The 19996-nt window shown below is 40.7% G+C and overlaps 1 protein-coding gene across 3 annotated transcripts in view; it reads left to right on the top strand.

Annotated features, from left to right (window-relative positions):
- The window catches only part of usp45 (ubiquitin specific peptidase 45), a 36237-nt gene extending 19124 nt beyond the window's left edge, over window positions 1-17113 (top strand). For 2 of the 3 annotated variants that reach the window (XM_022753269.1, XM_022753267.1), the window contains exons 9-18: window positions 6190-6277; window positions 8580-8661; window positions 9391-9482; window positions 10325-10381; window positions 10571-10702; window positions 12511-13183; window positions 13514-13611; window positions 13863-13949; window positions 14219-14363; window positions 15546-17113. In XM_022753269.1, the coding sequence (XP_022608990.1) occupies window positions 6190-6277; window positions 8580-8661; window positions 9391-9482; window positions 10325-10381; window positions 10571-10702; window positions 12511-13183; window positions 13514-13611; window positions 13863-13949; window positions 14219-14363; window positions 15546-15676 (1585 nt within the window). In that variant the 3' untranslated portion in view covers window positions 15677-17113. Of the gene's footprint in view, window positions 1-2959; window positions 3134-6189; window positions 6278-8579; window positions 8662-9390; window positions 9483-10324; window positions 10382-10570; window positions 10703-12510; window positions 13184-13513; window positions 13612-13862; window positions 13950-14218; window positions 14364-15545 lie in introns of those variants that run through there. The other variant, XM_022753270.1, reaches the window with a different exon arrangement.
- Window positions 17114-19996: the final 2883 nt, after the last annotated feature.

Below are 19996 nucleotides of genomic sequence, written 5' to 3'. Positions count from 1 at the left end.
CAGTATGTTTGTGTTGACAGGCAGGTTAATAAAGCTTTCTGGCTCAGATTGGGGCCGGTTTGAGTGTTTATTTCCCACACTGGAGCCCTATTGAGACCGGTTTTGTGTAAGTGTATGTGTGTCTCTGTGCGCGTGTGCACATGCATTTGACCTCAACCAGCTGAGCCCCCCACAGCGGGCCATTGTCGTCCTTCTGCCGGCGGAAGTGGTCTGGTCTGTGCTCGCAACTGTGCCAAGTTATGTGGGTTGGATGGTCAGCACCACACTCTCTATCTGGTGCCAGGGAGGGTCCCAGCCTGCTAGTCTAATAACATTTAATTACAGGCTAAAATATTTTTCAAGGAAGGAAAGGAGGTTTTCTTACAGCTTGTCTACTGCTTTTGTTAAGTACTATTTACTGAGAACTTTACTAGTTGTTATTATTGCCAGTTATTTGGACGTAGTCTACTGTGCATGTCTAATGGACAAAAAGGCCACACAGAGGCTTTCATCTACATCTGCTTCTCTTAAGGACTGATTCAGTTTTCAGAGCAGCCACTGGACTCTTGCATTTCAAGTAATAAAAAGTACTCTGGTTCTCTTCTCCATCCATGTGCTGGGTATAAATGTCCCCATACCCACATCTTTCAAATATTGCTCATAAACCTTTATGAGAAGTCTTACATCCCTGATTGAAATTGCAGAGGACAACAATGGATTCCATCTAGTGCTCTGGCGTCCAAGGCACACACACACACACACACACACACACACACACACACACCTACATGAACATGCGTATAATCCACACACAATGAGGCAGGGCTGGCATGCTGGAGGAAGACCTCTTTCAGGTTTAAGAAAGGAAGCAAACATTCGCAGTTGGGTTAGAAATAATACAAATATTGGCTTGTGCACGTACGCTGAACCGAGAGCTTCAGTCCGCAAACCCCTTCACTTTCAAAACAGGAAATAAAACCTGTGCAAATTAGCACAATTTAATAACAAATATGTTGTTTTAGAAGAAGCTAACCATGAATCATCTTTTAAAGCTGGTGTCACTTGGTTCATTGCTTGTGACTCAGTTATTGTTATCTAAATTATTGTCGTAAAACCTTACAAGTGGAGGGAGGCACAGAAGTAAAAATGATGGATGGTTATTCTCACTTGTTACATTGAAAATACGTAATTTGTAGCAAATGACAATAAAAATGGAAAAAAAATGTAATCCTTCTGTATGGTGTTTAAAGATTTTTCTGAGTGAATAGAATTTGTACAAGGTCTTACAGTGTTTCAACAGATGTAAAACAGTTAATCTGAATTAGAGCCATATTTATACTGATAGGTAGGCGACTCAAATGTGTGACTATGTCATGATATAGCAGTGGAAGACCCCTTCAAATGCAGTGAGAATGTCATATGTTCTTGTACTAAAACATACATGGATGGAAACCAGCAGTTTACACTATTGATGCTCAGTTTATATTGAAAAGGCTGAAAAAGAGGAGGGAAAAAAGCAGAGTTTGGCTGAGAGCCTCCATTTCAGTTGTCCAGTACATTTACACACAGGGATGTGACGAGAAGTGATACTTCAGTACCAAGTCAATGCCAAAGTTCTGACAATGTGACTCGTTGACTTGTTTTAACAGTGCCAAAGGGGTACTGTAGGGGTACCAAAGACACTACAGAGGTCGTAGATACTGGAAATATGATATATTTCTGGAACTGATGGGGGCAGTATAATAACCCTACAAGTGTTCTAGTCGGACGTCAAATGCAAAGGGAAGAAGAAGTAGAAGAAGAAAGGCAGACGGAGCAACAATATCAACAACATGGTGGTATCAGATTTGGTATCAAGAATTGTTGGATTCCATCATATTGGTACCGATTACCAAATATGGTGACATCCCTTCTCTCCCACCACAAACCTTTTTGCTTGCCATTCTTCATTTGTTTATTTACCGGTATGTCTCCCTTGGGCGACTCACAATTGACATCATATCAAACATTAAAAAAAATCTTTGAGATATATTGGCAGCAATTTGGATCTGAGGACTTAAGATTAGAATCTTTACATATCACACATTATATGATTTTATCACCACCCACTGACCCAGACTGGAACAGAACTGGTCCACCCTGGTCCATTCAGTTGTCACACCCAAATCATATTCATCATCAATATTTGTAGTGCTGGTAAATATAAATATACATTGGTCAAAACAATAGTTGCGTTATGAAAATGTAGCACAGGACAACAGTGTTGTCTTATTTTGTTTAAAGTGTCCTTTGTCTTATCTCTATTAATTCAAATCAGAAATGTAGTGACCTACTGTAACACGTCTGTTTGTTACACGAGTATTTAGACAAAGTCAAACATGCCTTGCACGGGCCAGTATGTGTACAAAACACATTTTTATGAACATATTGTAGATTATTGAGTCACATTTCTATAGTTCATGGCTGTATGAGTAAATGTTGGGTGAATTTATTTTGTGAACTGTGTGCGGGTGCATTGTGTTGTTCATACGTGTGTGTTTTTGGGGGGGAGCTTGTGTGGTCTTGTGTCTGGTACTAACTCATCCGGCTATTAATTGTGTTAGCACCGCAGCTGTTTGCATTGGCCAGATTGAGAGCAGCGCTACAGGGCCCTTCTGCTTCTCTCCACTGGGATGAGCTTCCAGACCTCCTCATTCCCACTGATCCCAACCAAGCTTTTCATTTTTTCCTCTATATTGCTCTGCGTCTGTTTCTCCCCTCTTTTTTTTTTTTTCTATCTCACCCATTTCATCTCTGTTTGCTTTATATTTCTCTGTGTGTATCTCTCTCTCATGGGAGATGACAGGCTAGTTAGCAGAACAAGAGGGAGACATTCCTTCACATGCTGTTCATTTTTGTGGAGCTAGCGAATAAATGACATATGTGCTCCCCACCATCCCCACCCCTATGTCCATCCCTCTCCATGTGTCTGCACGAAAAGGGCATAAGAGACAGAGCGTGTCAGCATGGAAGAGTGGGGGTGTGACTTTGGGCTCCTCCAGACCTCCTGGTTATGACCTGTGTCGAGGGCAGGTGGTCGGCCATCTCTTCCCCAGTCTTGGACATCCATTCTTGGGCCACATGTCGGCTTGTCTTAAAGAGATGATTGACTCATGCCGCGTGAATTCTTTCAATAAATTGGATTATGAATGGCATTAAATGGCTTCGAAACACTTCAGCTTAGAAATGTTTTTCTTTTGATATAAAAAGACTGCTAATGAATGTACTTACCTCTATTGCAATATATTGTACTAAAAGTTCTATTATAAAGGTTTTATGAATAAAATCTCTCGGTGTAAGATTTAATTTGATTTTAACTAAATTTACAGCAAAAATCTAGTCCCTCCTTGTAAACATCAATATAAATTGCTCAGAAAAGACATCAAGGATAAAAAAAAAAAAATAGATAGCTATGAATTTATGACTGTGTATTAGCATTAATAAATCATGATTGGTACCAGCCATCTGCCATGTTAAAGAATTGGTGGTTGGTATCCCCTTTTGAAAATATCTTGCAAGACCAAAGAGGATTCAGTCTTTGCCTTTTCAAAGTGACAGGTAACCTGCTAATACTGGACCCTGAAGACCACCGGTCATGAAGTACCAGTAAAGGACCTCCATAGTGCTATTGAAGGAGTTAACCCCCCACCCCCACCCCCCACCCCCTGAACGTCGTTAACACTTGACTGATGGCTTCTCTAACCACGAATGTGGCCTCTCAGTGTGTGTTGTGCCTGTTGGACCAACCTGTCCTGTGGTTATGTGGCTGGCTTGGCCCAACAGGTTGCAGTGGCTCTAGCCTTGGCTGCCCATCTGCCCCTGGCATCTGTCCTCACATCTGCTTCACCATGGTAGGCCAGGGGACGGACCCAAGGACAGCCTCCCCTCTAATGACTCTGACTTTAATGTCCAATCGGGCAGCCCTAACTTGACAGCTACCATGGCAGAGCTGTGGTTTAACTGCCGATTATTCTTTTCTTTTGTTCTGTACAGGCCTCTTTGGCCTTGCATTGGATCACTGAACTCTCCAGGGATAACCCATTGGAACAAGGACTTTTCATTTTAATGGATTGTCTTTTTTAAGAATTCTTACCTGCATAAATTAAAAAGATCTGTGTAATTATAGTAAAGTAAAGTAAATAACTGATTAAAGTCATTGGTTTTTGCTGGGAAGGGAGTCATGGTGTGCTAAATTTTATCACCATGTTTCATGTCTTCATGCATATTCATCAATTGATATTTAAACAATTTAAGTTAGATTTTTATGTTTTTTATTCTTTAGATCGTTCTTAGGCGCAAGCAGAGGCTAGATTGAGTTGGTTGGCAGCTGTGGGGCAACGTGTAGAATGCATATGGTACATTGACTCAACCTTAATTAGAATGTGTTTCACAAACTGTTTAGTAATTGTTTGTTAAATCTATAATGTGCGTTGTTTATACGTGGTCACCTGGATTCACCATAAGTGATAGAAATGTCACAATATTAAATACCGTTTGTAGCACAAAGCTCTAACGACAGGCAGGATTTTATAGATACAAGGGTGAAAAGACCTTGAAAAGAAATAACTGTAGTTTTCTCCTTTTTTGATGTTTTTCTATATTATATATCTCTCATTATTATTATTAAAGGGAGACATATCATGCTTTTTGTTATTTTTTCTCTTTTATATACTGTTGTGAAGTTGGCTGTCCATGCTACAAACAACATAGTAACATAACTGAAGTTCCAGAGGTGAATGTTAGAATTCTCCCTGTCAGACAAAAGCCCAGGTTTCAGTCTGCTCTGAACGCTCCACTCCATCAGTATTTTTCTACTTTCCTGTCACTCTGACTTGTGAACTTCATGGAAGACCAGAAATTTTTATCCAGCTGCAGCACGAACATGAAGGAAGTTGAACTTCATAATATAGTTCCTGGGCTGGAGAAGGTTATGATAAATGGGTGTAGATGACAGTTTGTGGTGTCTGCAAAGCTGCAGCTAAACCCTTCACCCATAAACACACCCCTGCTCTCCCGGACCCACCACACTCTGTATAGGAGGCCATCCATGGGTGGCTGTTGTGCTTCAGTCTAGTGACAGCCTGAAGACAACACAGGTGCTAGCTGCATCAAGAAAATAGTATTCACAGGAAGACGCTTCAGGATGACCAGTCTGACCTCCAGTCCGACCTCCAGCACCAGCTGACACAACTTTAGTATACAAGAAACCCTTTATCCTGATGGAAGACATGACTAAAGACTTTCACTGCTTTGTGCATCATGTATACCCGAGTTATATTTACATTTCATTTGCTGTAAATTAATTTAAATGTAGTAGTATTGATCCTGTGGTATTGGAGAAATACCAATAGAACATTTTTTTGTAATTACACATTTTACACAGGTCATATGAACAACTTATTTGATTTCATGTAGGAAAATATGATATAAGAGTTTTGCCAGTAATCCTTTATGACAAGTAGTTACTTGTCTTACTCTGTAAGAGACACAGGACATTCTCTGTTTGACACAATCTGAACTGTACATTATCTACAAAAATGGGACCATACAATTTAGCTGAAACTTTGACAAACATGTAAAAGCATAAATATGGTGTTGATTGTCTGTGAAGTAAAAACTGGACACAGCACAACTCCCACAATAGCTGATACTTTGGTTACTGAAGTAAGTTACTTAAGATCAGAAATTTCACTACAGTATGTCAGTTATGTTGACATGATACAGAACAGTCTTATCTATCTATCTATCTATCTATCTATCTATCTATCTATCTATCTATCTATCTATCTATCTATCTATCTATCTATCTATCAATCAGGATAATACATGAGGACAGTAGCTACAGTACTTATACTTTGATGTCTTTTGTACATTTATTAGGTATCTTTTTAGCAGCGATAATTATGACATTTTACATATCTTACTTTCCACCCACACACTGACAGTTACTATGTATTTATATTATATACCGTGCTTGGGGAATGCCAGCATGACTGAGTGCATTATTGCATGTTATGTCTGTGTGTCCTCACTACAAATTATTTCTCCTTCAGAGTGTACAGATGTTCCTGCAAAGACACATGTAAAACAAAATGCACGTATTCTGATTCCTCTCCCACTCTTTTCATAAGTTTGATCTTTATCTGTGTTTTTTTCTGTTTTTTTTTCCAGAGCTCCGCGCTTCAAGGGCTACCAACAACAAGACAGCCAGGAGCTTCTGCACTACTTACTGGACTCCATACGAGTAGAAGAAACTAAAGTGAGCTAAGACACAGTATGCAGCTTACACATATGCATGTATTCGATTAACTTTAATAACTTTAAAACAGCATTTACTCACATGCTTTTTCCATGTCCACAATTGGCAACATGTTCTTTCAAAGTGTATGTTTTACCTTCTGTGGCAGAAAGGTCCTTTAAATCTGCACAAAGTGCTCTAGAACTCATGGTGTTATAAGTTTCTTTGCAAACGTGTATTGAACATTTGGTACAAGAAAATGTGAAAGAAATGAGGAGGCTGTATGTACATGCTTAGTCGGGTTATAACAAAACTTGACACAGTCCAAGGTTTTAGAACTTGATTCCTAAGTACAGCCTCACAGAAGCACTAGCATGACTGTAGACTCTCTGTTCTTGAATTCGATTCAGTAAATTGTACAATTTATTTAAAAAAAACAACAACAAAAAAGACAAAATAACCAAGCAGCAATAATGAAAGGCCAGAATACAAACATAATTTTTGTCACTGACATTTGTTGTCAGTCTTATCACCCCTCCATGCTGGAGTTCAGTAATGACACTTATTGTCGTGATGTAAGACTTGCGGCTGTGTGTTTGTGGGTGGCTGTCTGCATTGACGTAACCCAGTGGCCCTCTTTGCCTGGCTAGCCAGTTTCTGTGTTTTAACCTTATGGTGCCATGTTTTTGGCAAGTGCAGGAAGCCCCCACTCCCCCCCCCCAAACCATTCACAGGGCAATTAGGAGACCCCACAGCAGAGCTGGCCCCTGTGGCCCCACCAGTGGCTACGTGAGCCAAGGAGGAGAAGTTAGCGGGTGTGTTTAGTGGCCAGCCCCAGGCCCAGGAGGGGCCGCAGGCTGGGCTCCACTGCTTCCATTCAAACTTGTGAACACTGACAGTTGTGCCACTTAGAGGACTTGCAAGTGGCACGACCGACATCATTGTGTGATCTTGGGAAACCCACAGCTGCTGAATGAGCTCCGGGGCTGTCCCATTGTGCTTGAGGGTCACCCACGGCCCCCTCCTGCACACACACACACACACACACATACACTCATCAGCCCGTCTCCCAATCCAATCAAGGAGGTAAAGAGGGAGGGGGTACGGGTACGGCCTCCCCTATTCATTCACTCAGAAACTCATTTATACATCCAAGCAAATTCAGAGATACCGTGGCATTTTAGATAGGTTGTTGAATAATTTTTAAAATGAACACAGACATTAAAACAAACATATTTTAGGAGTATTATTAATAAATCTCTGAGTCAAGCATAGGGAAAACATGACACAAAGTATTTTTTTTCAAACCTGCAGCAATTAATCTTTACTTAGCGATCTTGAACAGGGACAGTGATCTTGAATAGTAACACAAAAATACAGCACAATAAACACTCACACACTGTCCTCTGTGTGTGTGTGTGTGTCAGAGAGGGAGACTGGTGTTTTTGCAGTGGGTGGTACCAACCTTTTAGAGGCCCTAAGTGTTTGTGTTGATTGGTCATTAGTATCAGAGATCTGAATATGCTAATATAGCCCCAGTCAATTATCACCAATTAGCTGAGACGGTAGGTATTACTCTCTCAGGGCATGGACTGTCCTTCTTCACTCGTCTTAATTTTAGTTTCCACCCATGCACCCTTCTACCAGTAACCATCTCCACCGCCCACCCCCCGCCCTACAACCCCCCTCCTCCTACAGCCTATCCTGTGTAGAGCAGTGCATGCTTTTACTTTGGGGAGGGCTAGAGGGCTGGGTGGGGGTTACTGGTAATTAATTAGTATGAGAGCCCGAGCCTGGTTTGACTGTGCTGACTGAGTGGGGTGCAGACTGGCTAGGCTGGGATTAACAGGGCTTTTTGACCTAAATAGCCAGTCCAGTGCGTGGTTCCCGGGACAATGGGGGCCGACTGGTTTCGACCGCAGATACAGACCATGGCCAATTATCTATTGATTGGTGCTTTACTGTGGCTGTGTCTCTTCACAGCTCTCTCACCAACACTCACTGACCATGTCACCTTCAATAAGAGGGCCCCACGAAGAACTTACACACACACAAACATGCACAGTTAATTATGAGATTTACATGTTAATGTTTTTAGACAAGCACAATAATTATTTTACACTAATGATGCTTATAATAGGTATACCTGTCAATCTCAGCTATTGACTAGACTGTGATGTGTCAGTAATGGGTGTAATAGAGAGAAATCTAGAAAAATACAACAAAACCACAGAGTGAAATTAACTTTAATTTATATGATTTTTGCTTTAATGAATGTCACTTAAACGCAGCATTGTTATGTTGTTATTGTGTTTGTTTGCAGAGGGTGAAAGCTGGCATTCTGAAAGCTTTCAACAATCCCACAGAGAAGACGGCGGACGAGGAGACAAAACGCCAAGTCAAAGGTGCATATGCTGGCTACACTAGACAGATGACCAAGACCAATAGTCCCACCTTGTGGCAGTTAATGGAAATACAGCTAAGATACTAATCAGGCAGAGGGCAGTTTGAAGAAGGATAGGAGAACAGTAAAGTCTTTTTAAGTGATTTTTCCACTTGTTTTTTTGTTTTTTTTAAATCACCACCCTCTTGAGTGCCTCAGATTTTGCCAAGAATCCAGAATCTCAGTAGCATTTTAGAGTGTCATGGTATTCTTTGGAAAATTTAAAGCGTGCCGTGATGTTTTTTTGTGGAGAGCAGCATCTTCCTCCGTCATCATCTGCCATGGCCGCAATGCTCAGTGCTATAATGTACCGTGAAGTGCTGTGGTAAGCTCATGAACCAAGATGTTAACCAGCTCCAATGATACCGTTTGTCAGACTAAGGACTGATGAATATCTAAACTCTTTGAGATGACTTTGTAACACTTTGCAGCTTTATGCAAATCAGCAACTCTTGATCATAAGTTAAGCTCTCTTTTGTGAGGCCTGGTTCACAGAAGATTCTTCTTGTGAATAGCTAACTCAAAATCTTTGAGTGTTTTTAAAAGCTAGCTCTAACCTGGAACCAATCTGGTTTCATTGACTGGACTCCAGGTTTATTAACTCCTGACTCCAGTTAGCCATTGTCCATGTTCACTTACTTTCTTTGGCCACTTCTGATTAACAGAACACTGTGTCTTTCTTTTCCATCAGCGTACGGAAAGGAAGGTGTGAAGATGAACTTCGTTGACCGCATCTTTGTAGGCGAGCTGACCAACACAATTATGTGTGAAGAATGTGAGCATGTAAGTGTGTGTGGGTGAACTATAGCAAAGGATCTGAATAGTGAGTGTTGGCCAATCAGGCAACAAATATAAAGCACAGCAGGGTTGACTATTTCACGTTTTTTTTTTCCCTGACCAACCTTGTATTCAGACAAAAGTTACTTCTTATGTGTGTATCTTGTGGCCTTAACAGACACCAGATCTCAACCTGATTAAACAACTACAGTATGAACTATGATGAACTAGATTTCGGACCAGCATGTTAGGCAGTGCTGTCATTGAAGCTGTTCTGGCAGCATGTGGTGACCCAACACCTCACTAATATCGGTTTTTCCATTCAATTTTTAAATTTGTCACCTGTCTGTGTAAACATATATAATTTTTTTCCTGCTGCTTTAAATTATTGCTGCTGGAAGCAAAGAAGATTGCCAAACAATTTCCAGCATCACTAGCATTCTCCATTACAGTCATGAATGAGCAGATGATTGTTTACTAGCTGTTACACGCAGGAAGCATTTCTCACTACCCACAAAAAATTTCATGAAATAGGTCAGAGGAAACAACAGAAATCATCAGAGGAAAGAAAAAAAAACAAGCACTTCAAGGACCAGCTCAAACACCAACTGTTTGCAGCAGGCATTTACAATAAAATGTGGGAGCTCTGGGTCGTTGACAAAACAAATGCCACAACGCAAACTAAAATATCCTTGAAGGTAGAGAGTACCTGGTGAGGAGCTGGAGTAGAAAAAGCAGAGAAACAGCCGCTTCCCACATCTCCTCTCAGACCTTTTGAAAATGTGAACAACTGCCTAAGGAAGATGATAATTACATATGCAGACACTTATATGTGATTCTTCTTTCAGATCTCCACAGTAAAGGAGGCTTTCATAGATATCTCTTTACCCATCATAGAGGAGAGGGTGAGTTGCTCCAATTGTTCATGTAAGAGGATGATGATTGACACTTTAATACACTATGAGTGAGTTAATGATGTAATACTACACTTTACATTTCTTTGCATGCCTCCTTATTATCAGCAGATACAGTTAAGCAGTGGTTGGCTGTATGTTATGTTTTCATAAAAAAAAAATTTATTTTATTGTGCTCAGATGTCAAAACCATCCAATCCTGGGAGGCTGGGCAAAGGCAGCAGGGAGCAGGACGCCCACGCAGCTCACACTGACCAGGTTCTTTCTGCAGCGCACTCTGTCAACAGAAACACCAGGAAGCTGAGTGGACAGGTAAGAGTGTGTACATGCGTGTCTGAACGTATTGTGTTGTGTTGTAGTTGCTTTTCATCCCTATGAAAAGGGTTTTTCTTTACTGTTCACATTCACACTTCTGATCAGGTAATTATCTTGTTTGTTTGTTTGTATGTTTGTTTGTTTGTTTGTTCTTTTTGTTTTTCTGAATCATATTAATTATGTTTCTATTTGTCTGTAAACTGATGCACATACACATGATTGTACTGTGCAGTGCTGGGGCCAAATGCACATATCTCATTCACTCATGTTAGTTTCAATTTTTATGACGTCACAGTGAAGTTGACCTTTGACCTTTTGAATAGAAAATGTTATCACTTCATCCGTTCATCCTATTAGACAATTGTGTGAAATTGTGTCATCATTAGAACATAAATTCTAGAGTTATGTTGAGTTAGTGTTTTGAGAGGTCACAGTTACCTTGACCTTGGACCTTTGACCTTTGACCAGCTCCAGCCACTCAGCAGCACAAATTTGGCACAAACATTCACTTGGAAAGATGAACTAATCAGATTTTGGTGATCAGAGGTCAAAGGTCAAGGTCTCTGTTACATCATAATGCTGCGCAAAAACACTTTCCTGGCCATTATTCAACGCTGTAACTCAAGAAGGGGAGATTTTGACTATATTTCACATTTGCTCAGACACTGACACAAATTTTGGGTGCCCATCTTCAAACTATGGTGATTGTGTAGATCTTTTGTGTTGCCGCGTTGAAGATGTGAGTGAAGGATTCATATTCTATAATTTGTAGCTTCTCTGCAGCAACATTGGCTGCAAGGACGCTACACCTTTGTGTTCTATCATAATCAGCTTTATTGGCCAAGCTTGTGATCACATAAAAGGAATTTGACTCTGTTTGTTTCTCTCAATGGACTTACACACTAATACAATCAACAAAGAGCAGAACAAGAACAACAAATACACTATAAATACAATATGTACTCAAAAGTGAAATTTACTTTTTAACTCTACCACCAATAGAGATGAAAGGGAATTACATGATGTCAAATTAAACGTGGTGTAATGGTGGGGAAGTTGGTAGCTTATCTTTAACCTCTGAAATCTTTCCCTTCCAGTTTCCATGTTGACTTGAGCCGCAGATGTTCAGTAAAGACTGTTTACACAATGCCACTCCAGACTAAGTAACATGGGATACTTATGCTGATTTAGGCAGAGGGCAAGTGTTCACTGCAAGTGTTTCGATCGTTGTATTATATTTGTGCTGAGAGAGCAGATTCTTTTTTTGGTAAATGGACTTGCATTCATATAGCGCTTTTCAAGTCTTACTGACCACTCAAAGCACTTTACAATACCTCATACTTCACTCACATACATCACACTCATATGCACAATCACACACTGATGGAACAGCCATCAGGGCCAATGTGGGGTTCAGTATCTTACCCAAGAACACTTGGACCTGCGGCCTGGAGGAGCCGGGGATCGAACCAATTACTAGCAGTATAGCAGTAGTAGTATAGCTCTTGTAGCTTGTAAAAGTCTCTTTTCATAGTGAAATGTTCTGCTTTAAAGTGATTTCTGTGGTTAAGTGTCAGTATTTTAAGCATTCCTTCTTAAGTCTCCCATGAAAATGTTGCACAGAAGAATGTCAGAATCTTTTACACTGGAAATGTGAATTATTTTACACACTTTTGAGCTGTGCAAAAAATATTACAGAGGTCCCTCTGTAGTTGGTCAAAGCAACTTTTATGGAAAAATTATTTTAAACCATGACACTAACTGTGTCTCTGATAATGATAATGTGTCTGTTCTCCTTTCCCCAGAAGCAACAGAGCAGGAGGGCTTCAAGCTCTGTGGAGGAGAAGGGAGCAGGCTGTGGTGCGGAGCGACCAGAAGAGGAGGGGGTAGCTAGTGGATCAGCTCGTGGTGTTACAGTTTGCAAGATGGCCGCTGCGGGCAGCCTATCAGATGGCAGTGAAAGAGACTCAGGTGCTCAGGACAGCAGCAATGACGCTGACAGTGAAGCCTCAGAGAGTGAGTGGGCCCCACGCACCCCCTCCTCCAGCCATGGGCACGGGCACGGGCACATGTCCACTCCATCGTCAGCGTCCACCCTCACTCCATCTCCTACACCTGTCTCTGCCTCTTCCCCCTCCTCATCATCCTCCACAAGGCATGGTGGCGCCGTAGAGCAGCTAGTTTCTGCAGTGTCTAAAGTCAACCTGGGCTTCAGTTCTGGGGACTGCTTGCCTTCCACGCACTGTTCTCCAGAGGAGCAGGGAGAAGCACAGCCAAGAGATAACCTCCACCATCAGCACCACCAGGGAGCCTTCCAGGCGCTGTCCCACAGTTACACACCCAGCTCCAAGGAGTGCTCCATCCAGTCCTGCCTCCACCAGTTCACCTCTGTGGAACTGCTGATGGGCAACAACAAGCTACTGTGTGAGAGCTGCACTGAACGCAGACAGAAACAGCTGCGCAAGAGCAGCTCAGCTGGTAAGACAAAACATCTGGAACCACACTGCAAAGAGCAATGAGGATGAACAACCAGTCAGTGTTGTCTACCTGCAAATTTTATTTAAAATGATCACCAGATTACACTATACAGCTGATGAATACATCACAGATTTTCTGTAAGAAACCCTCTGTAGGAAACCCTTAAAGTGATACTCCACCTGAAATCCATCTTTTAAATATCAAACTCTCATTATCTATTTGATTTGTTGTTACAAGAGATTAATGACTTTGATTGTTTGAACAAAACAGAATTAATGTCTTAACAGTGAAACCTGACATGTCCGTGTGTTTCCGTTGTTGTTTGCACAGATAAGAAGGTGGAGAAGATTTACACCAGTGCCAGGAAGCAAATGCTGATATCCTCGCTGCCTCCAGTCATCACATTGCATCTTAAACGCTTCCACCAGGTTAGCAGCCACACAGCCTTTTCATCACTCTCCATTTTAGCAAACAGATATTCAAGTGCTTTTATATTTGTATATATCTCTGTTTTTTTTTTTTTTTGTTTTTTTTTATGTATCCTAAACAGTAGGGTTGCAAATTCTAAACACAATCTTTAACCGATCATTGGTAACATTAACAATCAATCAACGAATTAATCGTCATTAGTCTGCGAGCCCAAATGTTAGTGGCTGTGGTTCTGTTTTTGTGTTTTAAGGCAGGGATGAACTTACGAAAGGTGAACCGCCATGTTGACTTTCCACTGATCTTGGATCTGGCTCCATTCTGTTCAGCCTCCTGCAAGGTATGAAGCAACTAATCCAAAGTCAAAAAATATTGTAGTTGAAAGTGAATGACTCTCCTTTATGTCAAATTTACATTTTATACTATTTCACTTTTACTTTGCCAAAGGGTTTTGTTATTACTCCATGCTTCAGTAGTTCAGTTTGTAATGAATGTCCTTGGTTGGGACTGTTCCGGGAGGCTTCTCTCTCTCTCTTTTTTTTCTTTTTTTTTTTAGCTCTTTTTCCCTTTTTACTAATGTTTTTTTTTTTTTTTTCTCATTTCTGCTAGAACCTGGCAGCCGGTGAGCGTGTCCTCTACAGTCTGTATGGGATTGTCGAACATAGTGGCTCAATGCGGGGAGGCCACTACACTGCTTATGTAAAAGTGCGAGCTCCCCAGAGGAAAACAGAACAGCACCACAGGAACCTGTCAGGTCAGGGTTCAGGTTCTTTTCAAGACGGTTTATCTGTTTCCTGCGTCAGTGTGTTTGTGTGCACTTCATGAAAGTGGTCCGTATTTGTGCAGCAAAGGCCTAATTTCTCCTAAGCTTATAGATGTGCTCTATAAAAAGGGCACAATGAATTGAGATCTTCGTGTTGTATAGATCCATGTTGTTTTCTCTTTTTTTCTTTTCTCTTCTTAAGCAAAGTGTAGTGCTGAAAGGTAGTTGGAAAACTCAAAAAGCATTCGTCCTTGCTACTATCAAGCTAATATAAGACTTGACATAACTGGAGCCATTGCTATGTGATGACAGAGGGTTCAAACGTGTTATAATGACTTCTGACAGACTGTGTTCCAATCATGTAGTTCAGTATATACCTTCATCTCAGTTCACCTCCACACGCTGTCATTTGACTATATGTTAAAATATTAAGTCAACAAAACGCAATGTGTGCAACATCAAAGAAGGTCTCGTCCCCTCCCCGCTTCAGTAATCAAGCCTTATAAGACTGGAAAACTATGCTTTTCTCATTTATTACACAGTGTCTTTTATATAACATTACAGAATCTTACCTTCAGGATGAACCCTGACCAAAATAACAAAATATCTATGGTTGAATTGCTATACTAACCCACCTACCAAAGGAAATAAATGAAATAAACAAATAATTCTAAGTCCTTAACTGAAAATAAACAGAAGAAAAAGTAGTTTACGCATACAACTTCCAGAAAGCAGAGTATTTCTAGCAGATACAGTAGCTTTTAATGCTATTATACTATGTACAAGTTCCAGGTTGGAGACCAGCAAGGACAGCACTGCTTCTGCTCTTAACTACCAACCTGAACTGAACTGAAGAATATAAAGACAGGAACCACCTAACCCACATACACACACGCGCACACAGACAGAACATTGGCAAGTTTTGGCAGAGTACATCTTTCTCTAGGAATAGCATGATTTGTTGTTGCTTTGTTGCTGAGGAGCCGTCTTCCATGTGTGTTTACCTTGAACATGATAGTATACCCTGAATGGGCCACAGAGGATGAGTGCAAAACAATGCTTCCTACACGTATTTTCTTTATTTCTATATTTTTTCGTGACATCCCCACCCCAGGACAAGCACAACGGCAAATAAATACCCACTTCTCAACTGAAGCTTTGTGTGTCTTTTAGGTGCGCGGGAGGCCAGCAGCAGCTCCCAGGGCCAGTGGGTGTACGTCAGCGATACTACTGTTCAGACAGTACCAGAGTCAAGGGTACTCAACTCTCAGGCATACCTGCTCTTTTATGAGGAAATTCTGTAATGTAACCAGCGAACGTAGTTTTCCCTAGAAATTTTTCCCTTTGTATTGTTTTTGGTGCAGACTGTACAACTCCTCTTACTGTATCTGTGAGTGTGTGGAGGGAAGAAAAGGGAAAGACTTCACTGTACACTCACTTTTCATACATGAGAAGAATGGCCATTGTGTTATGTCCATGCAAACTCTTAAATCTAAATCTAAAATGGGCACTTCTAAATATCTTCGATACATAAAAGATTAACATCAGACATTGAAGTCATCATTTTCTGCTTTGATAGAGTCATTCATGTTTCTATTATAAAAATCCTACCCTTTAAAAAGAGGTCGAGTGAAAAGAGTGTTATTGAACCTGAGCTGTTCTGAATTTATTGTCTATCTCCGTCACGACCACGTGCCTGGGATTTAAACTGCATGAAGGAGTTTGTTACAGTAACTAACAGGAAATAAGCAGAGTTATTGCATGTTAAGCTGACTAGTTGATGTCAATACCGTATGTATGTGTGTGTCTGTGCACATACACACGTGTGAGTGAGTGAGTGAGTGAGAGACAGGAGAATGTAGTTTTAAGGTGTTGTGTGTACCATTTTCATATCAGTAAACAACTGCCAGATTAAATTGGCATAGTTGTTATAATTAACGTAATAATTCAGGAACATCATACAGAAGACTGGCTCCTCTGTCAGCGCACTACACAAAAGACTTGACCTTGTTTGGCACTGACTTAGTCGTGCTGAGAAATGCGTTTGACTGTTTCTGGTAATGGCAGATGATAGACGGTAGGAAACTGCAGCAGAACAATGAATTCAGACATGTTTGTCCTTTTTACTGAGGACATTTGAGCATGAGTCATGACAGAGTTTATGGGAAATATGGTCACACATCTGAGAGACTCTAGCGCTAATAATCCCAATGCTGTTGAATAGTGGCGAGTTATTGTTTCAGCCTCGGCCCCTGTTTGTTTATGATAATAATACAAACCAAATTATCAGATCTTACAGCAGTTTACATCGACACACTGATGGAAATTGCTGCACACAGCACCTTTAAAGAGTAGCACAAAACAGTTAACAACAGTTGTTTTTTTTTTTTACATCAGAATGTATAAATGTAATACTGTCAGTTACATTTGCCAAAGATGAGTTTTGCAGCTGCATGTCAGAGCAGAAAATCAGAACCAAACATCATACAGAGTTTATTTAATATTTGTTCTTTCAAGGTCATCAGTATGGTTCTCAAGTGCTGTTGCACAAACGATGTAAATCAGCCCAACAAAGCACCTTGTTTGCCTTTCATTGTATTTCAGCTCTACTATAACTCTGTAGGCGCTCACACAAAACCGTGAAGACGTTTGAGGAAGAGTCGACGCTACAGGACTGACTTTTTATTCCCTAATATTATCAATAAGGTCCAGCAAATAAGAAAACTATTTAAAAAAAAAAAAAAAAACCTTGAAGGCTTCAAGCCGGATGAGAAAAACATCTTTGCTGTAATGTGCATGGGTTAATGTTCAAATGAATGTATTGCCTATTCTTGAAATGTCTGTTAGATGAGCTGGTCATCTTTTTCTATGAAAATATTTTAGATGAAAACATTTTCTTGCTTGTTTGCCAAAACAGTAGAAGGAAAGGTGTGAAACATATGCATCAGAGTTCAGAGGTTTATTGTTTTCTTTTGAAATAAGGACAAATTCAGTGCCTGTGCTTCGGGTTTAAGAAATCTGTGCATGGTGAGAAGAAAAACATATGCAGAGTCAAATGCAAAGAGGGATATGTGTGGTGTATTTATGTACAGTATAAGTTACTGTAAGCAAAAATAATGAGTATATGTCATTGTACATAGGAGTAACAATTCACAATCATGGTGCTTCAGACGTGCAGGGTTTTTCCTCAAGACAGAGTTTTGTTTTGTTCAGTTTTGAAATAATAAACATTTGGAATGAGTATAACTACATCCTATATCAAAATAAATCTAATTTATGAACTGAATATTTCACAGGACTCGTCTCTCTTTATGCTGTGGCCTCTCTTGTGCAACAGCACTAGTAGACGAGAAATCACAATGGATTTTGTGTTTTTTGCTTTGGAATTGATGTCATCCTTTTTTTTTTACTGTAAGCGAGATGTTGTCCACCATTGCTCTCAGCTGTCACCGCAGATCCCAGGGCGCCATATTCAACCCATCTTCGCCGGTGATCGGCCCTGACGGGTGCAGAGCAGCACTGCTTCAGAACATGTCGCGAGCTGGTGAAGAGGAGGTGGGTGTGGAATCAGGAAAAGGGCAACGTCCAAAAACATCGCCTCACGGGTCCTCTCGTTCCCACACGCTGTGACATCCCAGTCATGCTGCTGGAGCTTTAAAGCAGGTTGTCAAGCCGCCACCAACAAAAAGATCAAATCTTTTCTGAAATGTATTTGTCTATTTTTAAAGTGGGGGTTGAGGCGGGGTTGGCTCATGGCTCTAGGACATGCTGCTGAAGCATTAGATGTGATTTAATCTCAGTTAATGAAAAGCACCCTCCCCCCTGTGTGAGACAGTTGTAAGAAACTAATAAGGTGGTGCTGGGATGTTCATCTACCAGCAGTGGAGGTTAAATCTTTCTGCTCTCACCATGTGACTGTCACTGTCACTGCCAGTCTCACCTAGCCTCACACCAAACCACAGACATGCATTAACACACAACACAACGTTTCACAGTGAACACACATCAACAACACAATCTTAACACCAATGTAGCACATGACAGAGCGCTGAACAACACCTGCAAATAACCCTTTTATACAACAAACTATATTTCAGACATGTCTTAGGAAACCTGTGACATCCAGTCAGAGCTGCAGAGCAACTGCACACTAGACTCTCCACCTGACTCTGTAGTTACAGGCTAATCAGACTCATTAGTCTGGCTTTGGAAAATGTTTCTATGTTAAACTTGCCATTGAAGTTTATCCAGGAAAGATAAACGTGTGCGTACAGTCCGCTGCCCTCTACCCATAGAAACATCTCTGTGCATTAAGAAGCACAAGCACTCGGGAGGAGAAAATGCTGGATTACCAAATGGTCAAACTAGACAACTGCACTGAGACATCAGACTCTCATGGGCCCTGAAGGCCCCAAGGCAATTACTGTGTGGTAATGTGGTGAATCACAGTTTCATCCAAAAAAAAATGAAGTGGCACACAATATAAACTGAAGTGGTAAGGATGTCAAGTCAAATCAAAGTTTATTTTTATAGCACATTTAAAACCAACCTCAGTTGACCAAAGTGCTGTACAAGCTATACAAATATAAATATAATCCACAATCCCTATTAACATAAATCAGCAAATTAAACAATAAAACATCATCAAATAAAACGAGTAAAATAAATTGTGCCAAGGTATCTTGCTCAACCAGGACTGAAGGCCAGCGAGAAGAAATGGGTCTTCAGCAGCGTTTTAAAATGATCAAGGGTCTGGGCAGTTTTTATGTGAATAGGTAGGCTGTTCCACAGACTGGGGTCCGCGACTGAAAAGGCTCTATCGCCTCTGTTTCTGAGCCTGGATCTAGGAATTTCCAAGAGCAACTGGTTCGTTGACCTCAGCGCTCTAGCTGGAGTGTGAGGCTGTAAGAGCTCGGACATGTAAGGTGGCACCATGCCATTGAGACTCTTAAAAACAAGTAGTAGAATTTTAAACTGGATCCTGAAATAGACTGGAAGCCAGTGTAGAGAGGCCAGTACAGGTGCGATGTGATCTCGCCGTGATCACGCCGTTTTTTTCCTGTCAAAAGTCGGGCTGCTGCATTTTGAACAGCCTGCAGGCGACGAAGTGACGACTGATCAAGTCCAACATAAAAAGAATTGCAATAATGGAAACAAGAGGTAATGAAGGTATGAATTACTCTCTCAAAATCATGTGGAGGGAGGTAGGCCCTCACCTTACTAAAGAGCCTTAATTGAGAAAAGCTAATCTTGACAACCGAGCTGATCTGTTTATCAAATCTGAAGGCACAGTCAAAAATCACACCAGGGTTCCTTACAACAGGGTGACAGTCGGAGGCTAATGGGCCGATGGCACTATCGTAACCATCTAAAAGGTTGGATTATCCAAATAGAATAATTTCTGTTTTGTTTTTGTTTTGTTTTGTGTGTGTGGGAGGTTTCTGTTTTTTTTTTTAATTAATCTTGTGGCCATGTGTCAAAATAAACTAGTTTTAATATTTCAGTTGATATTATGGAGTGTTGAAGGAAGTACTGAGATCTTTTACTTGAATAAAAGTAGTAATATCACTATGCAAAAATATTGCTTTACAAGTAAAGAGCTAACTTCAGTAAAAGTCTAAAGG

The sequence above is a fragment of the Seriola dumerili genome, unplaced genomic scaffold, assembly GCF_002260705.1.
Source record: "Seriola dumerili isolate Sdu_G_001 unplaced genomic scaffold, Sdu_1.0 BDQW01000191.1, whole genome shotgun sequence".
NCBI classification, from domain to species: Eukaryota; Metazoa; Chordata; class Actinopteri; order Carangiformes; family Carangidae; genus Seriola; species Seriola dumerili.
This window is presented reverse-complemented; position numbering and strand designations above follow the sequence as displayed.